The 12,096-nt window shown below is 42.2% G+C and overlaps 1 protein-coding gene across 7 annotated transcripts in view; it reads right to left on the minus strand.

Annotated features, from left to right (window-relative positions):
* Nucleotides 1-411: 411 nt before the first annotated feature.
* Nucleotides 412-12,096, minus strand: part of Stau2 (staufen double-stranded RNA binding protein 2) — a 616,065-nt gene continuing 604,380 nt past the window's right edge. For all 7 annotated transcript variants that reach the window (XM_090338967.1, XM_090338966.1, XM_090338968.1 and 4 more), the window contains 2 exons: nt 3,486-3,574; nt 412-1,499 (listed from right to left, as the gene is read on the minus strand). In XM_090338967.1, coding sequence (XP_090195093.1) covers nt 1,406-1,499; nt 3,486-3,574 — 183 coding nt within the window. In that variant the 3' untranslated portion in view covers nt 412-1,405. The remainder of the gene's footprint in view (nt 1,500-3,485; nt 3,575-12,096) is intronic.

Here is a 12,096-nt window from a genome sequence, read left to right on the forward strand (position 1 = left end):
ACAACCCTGCAGTTATTTCCTTATGGTGCTGTTTGTTTATTCTCCAGTCATGTGTGTGAGTCAGCCAGATCATGATTTGTGGTGGTTTTGCTTGTGAAATCTTACATAATTATATTCCCATTGTCAGGTTGCATTGAGCAGTTAGACCCTATAGTGTTTTCTCATTGCACAACGTTTGCAAATCCATAAGGAGAAAGCCTGAACAATGAGATGACGTGAGCTGGTCAGTCCCGTCAGCCCCGACTCACGCAGGAGGCAGCTCTGCAGTTTCGCAGATACAACGAGCAGGCAGGGTGACAGCAGGCAGGGTGACAAGGCCAGGTGGGGCCTTCCAGACGGTGTCACTGAAGTGATACTTAGAAGAGGAGAGTGAAGGGTAAAAAAAGCAAGAACAACACTTCACACAGCAACCAGTCGAGGTTTTGTCTTTTACTGCATTGTCTCCACACTGGATTCCAACATGCTGGTCCAGAGCGTGGCTGGCTAGACACTTCTCCAGTAGAATTTCCCTTCCCCAACATGTACAGTTTTTGTCTCAACCTTTCTCACTGTCCTGATCCCAGAGGCAGTTAACAACGACACTCAGATTCAAGCAGTAAGTGGCCACAACACACAGTTGGGGGGGTGGGGACAGAGAGAGGAATCCAGGGAAAGGACGCACAGAGGCAAGACGCCCCTCCTCTCTCCAGAGGATTGTGGCATCATGGGATTTAAAACCCACAACAGCTTGGTTTTCTTTTTCTTTCTTCCTTTTTGTTTTAAAATCCTGGAGTATTTTTTAAAATCTGAGTATTCATATTTTTTAAATCAAATATCTGACCTGATTTATATTTGTTTGCATACATCTCTGCATAGTGCACCTTACAGTAATAGATGTGGCTATACGACAAATACCAATACCTGCATAAAAAGAGAACGGTGTGACTCTATATGAACACAGCAACCAGCACATTCCACGGCACGTCATTGGTTAATTTTTGAATCATCAAGCATTATCTCAAATAAGAGAGACTATAACCGAACACAAGCGCCACAACAAAACAACCATTAACAACAGAACCAAATCAACTTCTTGATTAATCTTTTTTTTTCTTCAAACATTAGCTCTGTCTCTAACACTTTTCATTAATTGTTATTTTAAGCTCCAGTAGCAGGATCAGATTTCTGCTGCCTCTGGACAAATGAGTTATGATCTGATCTCAAGTTCCAAAGGAAATGCTCTAAGTTTTATTTCCCCCCAGTTGAATAAACAGTACCATGTATATTATCTCTTGTGTTGGAATAGCGTTGTCTTCACATGAGACTCAAATAATGGTATTAGTCATTCATTTCCTTGAACACAGACACCCCCGTGCGTGCTGACAGGTTTATAAGGATGCGATGGCAGCGTGGGCTCTGGGAGCTGCTAGATGGCCGGCTTTGATTTCTTGCAGTCTTGGGCAGTGGAGCCCGGGTTCGCCTGGTTATCGTCGGCTTGCTCTCTCAGATGCTTGGCTTGTCTGCAAGATGAATACATTAACAAGAGCTGAGGTCTGGGGTTGTACATCTTCAGACATGTTTATTAGCAGATGGCACACCGGATTCAAAGGTCACCACAAAAATGACATTTTAAAGTGAAACAACAATATTTATGTTCAGATAGTCTGCTGATGAGATCATGTGGAAATGGTTTTGATTAAATTAGCTTATAAATGGTTGCCAATCCATAGACAACTTAAAATGCCACGTCTGTTTACCAAATGTGTTCTTCTCACGCTCTTACCTTTAAAATATTAATGACCAAATGCTGGGCTATTATTTGTTTTGTTTTGTTTTTCTAGATGGTCTCTACATTTGTTTTATCTGCTCATTAACTATAAGGATAGTATGGCTGACTCTTACTTCCTGTTTTTTTAATTCTAAAAATGTTATCTTCTCTGTGTGTTATGAGACCCCACTGCTATTATTATTGCTTTGCAAACATTTGGATTCTACTATGTAAATATAATATGCTTTCTATTTCTTTAGTATAAATTGGGTATGTGGAAAAAATTTAGTCTCTTAGATAGGGAGTATGTTCAAATCTTATTTTAAAAAACACACACACAGCAACAAATCCACTGGGCTGGATGTCATAAATAATTGTGATGGCTGCATTTTTACCTTTGCAGCCTTTGGGAGCCCCACTTCTGGGCACTTTGAGCTTGTGTTTCAAACATACAACAACGTGAAAAGCCAAATACAGACAAGGGGTGCATGAGGGGCGCCTCCTCTCCAGCTTTCCCTTTTCTCTCCATTGTTCCATAACTTAAGAGGAATGTAGGTAAAACATTTTTACCTCAGAAATGTGTTGGCCAGAGAATGCTCAACAGAATGAAATGGAAAGCAATCTCTTGCATGCTTTGCAAGTCCTAAGTCAATAAAACTCATAAATATTTCCAGCGAAGGCATTAAAATGATCAATTCATAGGTGAAGACTATTACTGGAGATGAATATGACTGTATTTATTGTTCCTCTTTATTGACATTTAATAGTTTTGTGAGACTTAGTTATGATTGCCTGGAATTTGTAAACCTTATCATTATCTATGTCTCTGTGTTACCAAAGGGTGAAGGTGAGGGGGAAGGAGAACAAAGAAAGAGAGGAAATGTGGGTGAAAGCAGTCATAATATTCAGCGTACATATGTGAGAATGGAAGCAGGTAACTTGAGGGAGGGCTGGGGTTGGGAGAGATGAAGAATGATGAGGGGTGACACTGAGAAAGATGCATATTGTACTCATAAAGTGACATGTTGAGTTGAAATTCTTGTTATTTTGTTTTGTTTTCTAGGTGGTTTGTTAATTTGTTTTATCTGTTCATTTACTATAGGAGCCGTATATCTGGCTCTTCCTGTGCTTTTTTTTTTTTTTTTTTTTTTTTTTTTTGCCAGTCTTGGGCTTAGGCTCAGGGCCTGAGCACTGTCCTTGGACTTTCTCAAGGCTAGAGCTCTACCACTTGAGCCTCAGAACCACTTCCAGCTTTTTTCTATGTATGTGGTACTGAGGAATCGAACCTGGGTATTCGTGCATGTTAGGCAAGCACTCTACCACTAGGCCAAACTCCCGGCCCCTCTTCCTGTGCTTTTAAAGATTATTTTAACAAATTATATAAGGGCCTAGTAGTAGAGTGCTTGCCTAGGATGTATGAAACCCTGGGTTCGATTCCTTGGTACCACATACACAGAAAAAGCCAGAAGTGGTAGTGGTACTGTGCCTCAAGGGTAAAGTGCTAAACTTGAAAAGGATCAAGGACAGTGCCCAGGCCCTGAGTTCCAAGCCCCAAGACTGGCAAAAACAAAAAACAAACTATATATATATATATATATATATATATATATATTTAATCGAAATCGAAATCTGATTTTAAAAACAAAAATAATAACAGATAAAAGAAAAAATCTATATCTCATTTCCTGAACTGTTACAAAATTATATATTGAAAGAAATTAATAAAAGATTTACTCACTTTTCAAGAGAACCTTTTTCCATATTCGCTGCCCCATCAACTGGATCCAGGCCTTGTTCAGAAAATTGCTTCAAGGCACTTAAAGCTGCCTAAAAAGGAAAACAAACAGAGCCATTTGCTGCCGTTAGTAATGAACCAGTGATTATTAAAGAAAGCTGAGATACAAAGACTATCTGCTTCATTAGTCTGAACAAATGCTTTTCGCATTTTTTAGCAAAATATAAGAAGGCATCATTTTGGTGGGAAGGGGCTTGGAAAAAGAATCTCTCTTTTTCTTTTGTCAGTGGTGGGGTTTGAACTCTGGGCCTGGGCACTGTCCCTGAGCTTTACAGCTCAAGGCTACAGCTCTAGCACTTGAGCCACAGTGCCACTTCTGGTTTTCAGGCAGTTAGTTGAAGATAAGAGTCTCACGTTCTTTAGTGCCTGGGCTGGCTTTGAACTGAGAGCCTCCTGAGTAGCTAAGATTACAAGTGTGAGCCACTGGCACATGGCTCTCCAGTGGTTTTATGATACCTCCTCTTTATTCATACTTTTGCAAAATCATGTTTTACCTCCAGTGTAGAGGCATCTGGATAATCTTAAAACACTTTGTCGGCAACTTGGTGTAAATTTTTCCTTGCGTGACTGAAGCTACACATTCTCTTTCTTCAGATGTTAGCACATTGGATGTTTGTACCTGAGTACTTTCCAAAGTTAGTAGAAAGGTACTGTTCAGTTTTGTGGACATGGAGCCCCAAGCAAGACCCAAAATGTTAGTGGAAAAAATGGGCAGGAGGTAGACCTGCCTAGTAATCTGATGGTATCCTAAGAGAAGGAAAGAGAATCCAGGGTCCTTGAGGCCCTGGGGAGACAGGCCAGGCTATGGCAGAGCCTCCCTAGGTGTTGATAGGCCAGGAGGCGTGGGATGCAGAGGTGTTGACAGGCTGGTGGAGCCTGGCTGGGTAGCTGGGAGGCACCAAAAAATGCACTGCTGATAAGATCTACATAGCTTGTTGACACTCTTGTGCTTGGTCCAAATTGTTATTTCTTTGCATAAGAATTTGGTTCCTTTTTCCCCATCCCCTACCCCACCTCCAGAGTCCCATTAGAAGGGCTTTGTTGAGTCTGAGCTAGGTGTCAGCAGTCAGGGCTGTCTGAATCTGGTGAGTCCTGCTGGTTCACACTGTGGGCATCTGGCTCTTCTCAGCTGCCTTTAAAAAAAAAAAAGTGTTCTTTCCCCAACTTTTATCTGCCAAGGACCCTTTTGGAGTAGCTGAGTAGATGCATGATTTCTTTTAAAAGTCTTTATGCAGAAGCTGTTTGAGGGTTTGCTTTTCACTTAGGTTTATAAGAAAATTAGCAGGTAGTGTACTATGGAGACTAAACAGAGTCGCTCCTGTTATTACATCTTGCACTGGTATAGTATATTTGTTAAAAACAGGTTCGAAATATTGAAATATTAAAGTCCACAGTAGGATTCCTGTTTGTTCTTTATATTCTAGAGGTGTGATAGGTGCACAATGATCTATAGACTCCCGCATTACAGTATCATGTAGAGGAGTTTTGCTGCTTTAAAATTTAAGAGATCTGGCTGGACTCGGTAGCACTAATATCCCATTGGTAGAAAGATGGAAGTCTGGCAGAAGTCTGAGACCCTATCTGAATTAATTTCTCAACCAAAGGTGATGCTAATTTGTGTGTGTGTTTGTGTGTATTTGTATATGTGTGTGTGTGTGTGTGTGTGTGTGTGTGTGTGTGTGTGTGTGTGTGTGATATTGAAGTTTGAATTGAAGGCTTCATACCTGCTAAGCATGCTTGGAATGTGTATTGACCTTGGTAGGAATAAAGCTGAACTGAGAAGCCCTCCGGTTCTCAAGAGTGTCAACCAGCAATAGCTCACTATTTCAATTTCCTGGCAGGCAATGAATGCTCAATAGTCCATTTGTAAAGAAATTGACCTCAAAAGTAGCATTTGTCCAATAATGGATCACAGTTTCATGGATCAGAACAAAATAGCTGACTACTTGCCTCCAAACAGTTGAATCTCCAAAGTGTTGTGAGGTCATTAGCCCATGTCATGAAGGAGATATTTCGGAAAGTCAGGTATGGATTAGTATGGAGGCCTAAATAAAGTGAATATGCCTGGCATTTCACACCCCATGTCCACAGGAGATCTACTTGGGAAGTAGAGATCTTGAGGATCACAGTTACAGACCAACCTGGCATAAAAACCCAAGAGATGCTATCTCAACCAAAGCCCGCATTTGTTATCCCCACAAAAGGAAGCACTCGGGGCCGGGAGTTTGGCCTAGTGGTTAAAGTGCTTGCCTAGCATGCATGAAGACCCAGGTTCAATTCCTCTGTACCACATACATAGAAAAAAGCCAGAAATGGTGCTGAGGCTCAAGCAGTAGAGCTCTAGCCTTGAGAAAGTCCAAGGACAGTGTTCAGGCCCTGAGCTCAAGCCCAGGACTGGCACCAAAAAAAAAAAAAAAAAAAAAAAAAAGGAAGCACTCCATTCTGACCTAAGCAAAAAGTGAGACTCTATCTTGAAATAACCAATGCAAAAAAGGCTGGACGATTGATTCAAGTGGCAAATTTTGATACTAATTTTTTTGGGGGGAGGGGCAGCTCTGGGGCTCAAACTCAGACAGAGAGCCTCAGGCATGCTAGCCAAATGCTATACCCTCAGCTTCCAAAATTTTAAAACTTAAAAAAAAAAGTAAGCTAGGCTGGGAATTTGGCCTAGTGGTAGAGTGCTTGCTTAGCATGCACAAAGACCTGGGTTCCATTCCTCGGTACTGCGTACATAGAAAAAAGCCGGAAGTGGTGCTGTGGCTCAAATGGCAGAGAACTAGCCTTGAGAAAGTCCAAGGACAGTTCTCAGGCCCTAAGTTCAAGCCCCAGGACTGGCAAAAAAAAAAAAAAAAACTAAGCTAATTATAGACCATTTTCATTCATTGTGGTGGGAACCCTTGGTTCCTGGCGTGGTCTGAATATCAGGAATTAAAAGATCTGAATCCCTAAGCATAAAGCCTGCTCTCGACACAGGAAAGGGTGCACAAATGAGCTGAAGGCCAGCTCTCAGGAAGGAGGTTCAGGATTTTAGCTCTTGCAAAATCTTCTGGATGATTTTATCATCATGTCATTCAGGTCCCGGTGTACTGTCTAAATGTTTGTCATTAGTCAAAGAATGTCCTGCAGGCTGGAATGGCACTGTGTTCTTTCTCCCCATGCCTTGAACGGACTTTTGGAATTCTTGCGTGACTGCTTCCCTCCAAAGGTATGCTTACAGGTTCCAAGTAACATGCCTTTATCTATCTGATGAGGTCACTCAACCCACATTGTGGTGATAACCCTGAAGACAATAGCTCCCAAGTATGAGAGGACTGCGTTCTAATTCATAAAAGGCCATGACTGACAATTTTCCTTCACCTCTGTAAACACTGAGAGCTACCATTTGATGTGCATCATTCTACCACAGTCATGGGAACTCGGCCCTTTACCTGCATGGCCTCAGGTGTTGTCACAGAGGCCCGGAGAATGCCATCACCTCTTTAAGATCACACAGCTAGAAAGTGGCAGAGCCAAGACTGGAACTTGAACTACATTGTTGACCATATTACTTCATTCTCCTCACGCTAAATGTGATCACACTCAGCCTATCCCATATCCGTATGGCTTCTTTCAATATGGTGATTCCAAAATCACTCCTAGGGCCTCTTCCACACTCACTCTATTCAGTGCTCCCACATTAATTACTTGGGTTCCCTCCACGTTCCAGAAAAGGAATTTATTATTATCTCATGGGATCACACAGCCCCCCCATCAGACCCCAGGTTGGCCTCCAAGGCTTCACTCAACACTTCTATAACACTTGCAATTTTGGCTAACACCAAATGACTGTGATCATTATTTTGTCACTTACAATTACTCAATGACCACAGAGGAGTTGACTTGATTCTCCATTTCTTAACATCCTTAGGGTAATGAAGATTGTTCTCTTTAACCCCCCCCCCTTTTTTTTATCCCTAAAGACTATTTCATTCCCTACCTTCTTATGTTTGCCAGCAGGAGGGAAAGAAAGGAACTGGGGTTTTGCCAGGCTTGTGGGATGTAGCAGTGAGAGGGGGCTTGGGCATGCAGAAGTCAACATGTGGGCAAAAGGTTGGACGGAGCCGTGGTGTAGAGCCAGCCACGGGCTCAGTCTGCCTAGGAAGGTAGAGGCCTTCCGTAAGGAGATGCTGGCCCGTGCCATCCTCTACAGGCAATGGTGTAACAGGTCCTTAGAAACAGCTTTTGCTAAAAAGCACTGACTCTTTATCTGGGTCCATGAATTAACTGAAATCAGGAAAAAAACTTGGCCTCCCAGTCTCCATTTTACATGTGCCTCTTTCAGTGTGAATCTCTTTCCTCTGCAAGCACCATGGGTGCAGGAAAGAGAAGCAGGATCACCACATCTTTATGAGGAGGACCCAGAACTTCCTCCCGGAACCTCAGGAAACATCACTCTCCAAGTCGGGACAGTGCCTATAATCTAAGACTGTACCTTGGAACAGGGGTCATCATCTCACGGGAATCTAACTGATCCTCCCACCACCCCTTGAGCATGAGGGCTAACTTCTTTGAATCCCTTCTGAGTTAATGACCAACCAGCCCACACTTGACCTGGGTCTGTTAATTATGTACACCTCTCTTCTCTACCAGTTCTTCCTCTGTTTAAACCTACTGCTCATATCCTGCATCACAAAGATGGTAGAAGTGCTGACATCCCCTTTTCCCATGGGCTGTCCATGCCAAATGGTAAGCCATCTATTTCCATTCCTCACTGCTATCTAGTCTCTTATTGGTGTGTTGGGGTGAGTGGCTGGACCTCACATGTTGAACTCCTGAGTTGGGGCTCTGTTCTGGAACTCCAATTATACTAACCAAGCCCTCTCCAAGCTGTTTCCTTCTATCCTTGGCACAAGCGGCTCAGTGGACTAAGGGCTCTTCTCCTACCATGACCCTCAGTTCATAACCCACTCTTTTCCAAGAACCGATGTTTATACTGATTAAAGAATTCCATGGAAGGAGATGGATTGGCTTCTCTTTCTACAGCAAAATATCCAGCACAATAAAATTATGTATAGTGCCTGAAAAAAGCAACACTGCATTTAGCAAGACTCAATTACACACTGAGGTCAACAAGCAGATGAACCTTTGCTATCAGGTTGATTATCTGAAAGAACAATGGATAATGCAGTGACTTACTTTATGAGCAGATATGAACAGTAAATGGGCAACGGGAGGCTTTACTACATGCTTCCAAATTGTCTAGAAGATAGTGAAATCAACAACATCTTCATGTTTAAGCAACCGGGACTGAATAAATGGTGAACTTTTAGAGGTTAGCCACTTAAAAAATTCCGAGCATATTATAAATAGTCTACATGATGTTATAAAGATGCTCTGGCGGCCAGGAGCATGGCCTACTGGTAGTGTGCTTGCCTAGCATGAACAAAGCCCTGGGTTCGATTCCTCAGGACTACATACTCAGAAAAGCTGGAAACGGCGCTGTGGCTCAAATGGCAGGGCACTAGCTTTGAACAAAAAGTGTCCAAGGACAGTGCCCAGCCTCTGAGTTCAAGCCCCAGGACTGGCAAAAGAAAAAAAAAGAAAAGAAAAGATGCTGTGGAATGAGGGGAAAAATTAAATAGCCCTCACTTGGGAAGGTATACTTGAAGCCTGATTAAGAAACAAGTTGTAAGTTTTCTGTTTACTGAGAGGGTAAATAGATAACAAGATGTTCAGCTCCCACTGTGTGCACTTCACCCTTCCAGCACGGATGGTTTGCTGTGTGATAAATGAAAACTAATCTTGGGGAGTCGTGGGAAGAAGTGAATCTGGGTTTCTTAATGAGGAACATCTTGAACCATGCTAAATAAATGCAAGTTGGGTGACTTCCCACTCACTGTGGATTTGAGAATTTCAAAGATACACTAACATAAGTGCCCAGAACCCTCCATAAGTCTTTGGCCATAATCAAATAGATTTCATTTCCAAGGTCAAAACATGTTTTCCTAGCAAGTCAAAACAAACATTCACATTCATCAGTTACCACAGCCTGCCCACTGCAGTCTTAAACTTGAGCTTTATGACAACGAACATATACTGTGATTTAAAACAATAATAGTGAAGGTACATCCAAAATGATAAATGTAACTTAATTTGAATGAAAAAAAGTGGATACATTTTAAAGTAGATGTGCTTCCTGTTTTTATTACTGTCATTTCCACTCTACATTCATCCCCCTTCGGCCCCCAGGTATGCGTGAGTTTCCCTTTCAGGAAAGCATCTGCATAGATACACAGAAATATTTTTGTCCCCAAAAGCTTTTACAACTGTTTTGTGAGTAAAGCCACACCGGTTGAACAACAGATGTCGCCACCAATTCATGTGTCGCTTGTTTTGTGTGTAGTTATAGCAATGCAGAAACACGATGCCAGTGAGATACTTTCCATGCCTAATTGTTGGTCTGGGTTCACTTGCACGAATGTGTGTGTGTGTGTGTGTGTGTGTGTGTGTACATGGTGGCAGTATATCTTCCCAGTCATCTCTGACTCTGTCAATTAGCAATTTGCACAGTGTGGAAGCTGTCCCCTCTTCTTCCTGCTTCCTTCTCCAAGGATTAGTTTGTAATGACAACAGAGTGGCATTAGGTCACTCTTTGAAAGACCTTGTGGTCTTCATGAACAAAATGTGAATTTTCGGCCATCCTCTTATGACAGGCAGTTGTTTGTGAAGGCTCTGAACGAGATGCCCAATGAGACCTATTACCTCCTCTGAGGCTATGTCACACTTTTCCCACAAGCTTCTCTTCCTGATTCCCAGAAACAGGCAATTCAAAGTCAGTGGTAACCATACTTGTCTGGATATAGCCTTCATTTTTTCTTTAAGTGTTCAGTTTGGTTTGTTTTGTCTTTTCTCCCTGAAGTGACTGTTCTTGTTGACTGAATAATTCCCAGAACCCAGTGATCATGTGCGCAGTTCATTCAATAAGCTCTTTTCAAAGGAAATGATAGGCTTCCAGCGCAGCCATGGACTCTCTGAACTTCTCATTCCAAAAACCTCTACGGCTCACTACCAAATCAGTTAAACACTTGAAAACCCAGAAGAGTATCCAGAAAGCTGCAAGTCTGACTGCCCAAAGGAGCAAGACTCCATGTGTCTTATTCTTTCCTTGCTTTGAAAGGTCTACCACTGAATGTTATGTCTTTCTTTATATAAAAGTAGATACTAAAAGAGAGTTTTGAATTTCTAAACTTATCACCTGATGATAAGCTATTCCACTGAAAATGAATCAATGAAAGCAGGATTGCAGTAAGCTTTCATTAACCCACTCGCTTCCGTGCTTTCTGACAATTTCCTTATAGTCTGCTCTTTTCATTCAGGCTCTGACAATCCTATTAGTTCAGGTCATTTCCATAAAATTGGCACTTGATAAAATAGCTTGCCCTTCCAACAAATTAGGAGGCTAAGTGGTCACTAACACATGCAAAGTTTTTGATACTCTATTGATAGGTCATTTGACTTTAGATTCTAGAGACTTCGAACATTGAGCATTAAAGCTACAGATTTGGCTGCCACCTCTATTCCTGTGGCCAAGCTATTAGAAGAATAGGTGATCCATGCCTCAGCCAGCCTGGATAACAACCAGAGCTGAATTGAAAGCAGGATTATCTGTGCTGAAAAAAATGTGTACAGTCTGCTCCGAGCAAGCTGAATCAGCATTTATACAATAGTATGCTTTCCCCCAATTATATATGCTTTCTGTCTTGTCATTATTGCCCTTCAAAATGTCTGGCTTATCCTTTTTTAGGTGTTTCAAATTTTATTGTTACTATTAAGTCGTTATTTATTGCTACTCTATTGTTGTTCAGGGGCTTACCCTCAATAAGTCAGGTAATGAGTACAATTCATTTGGGACAATGTCACCCTTTCCTTCGCTTCCCCCAGTTTCCCCTCCCATCTCTGCCCAGAGTTGCATAGTTCATTTTTTTTTCCAGACCTGGGCTTGAACTCAGGGCCTGAGCACTGTCCTTGGACTTTCTCAAGGCTAGAGCTCTACCACTTGAGCCTCAGCACCATTTTCTATGTATGTGGTACTGAGGAATCGAACCTGGGTCTTCGTGCATGCTAGGCAAGCACGCTACCACTAGGCCAAACTCCCGGCCCCGCATAGTTAATTTTTTATGTAGTATATATTGAATCCCATGATGGCACATATTTGCCCTTCTATGTTAGTTTTTGATTTGACACCAAGTCTCCTCTTGTGTACAACAAGCCTGTATGATGGCAGCGTCATTCTCTGTGGTAGGTAGAATAATTGGCCCCCGGAGACAACCACATCCTCATCCTCATAATGTGAGTGTCACTCAGCCAACAACAGGGCTTTTGCAGACGAGATTAAGGTGTGAGCACTGAGATGGGGAGATCAGCCTGGCTTATCCACGTGGGGCCACTCGAATCCCATAGATCCTCAAAAGTACAGACTCTTTCCAGGCTTGGGTCTGAGCAGTATGGTCCCACAACTTTGGTGGTTTTGAATCAAGAAGGGGGACTATGAGTCCGGGAATATGGGTGGCCTCCA

The sequence above is a fragment of the Megascapheus bottae genome, chromosome 9 (genome assembly GCF_031878675.1).
Source record: "Megascapheus bottae isolate mThoBot1 chromosome 9, mThoBot2.hap1, whole genome shotgun sequence".
In the NCBI taxonomy this organism is placed as follows: Eukaryota; Metazoa; Chordata; class Mammalia; order Rodentia; family Geomyidae; genus Megascapheus; species Megascapheus bottae.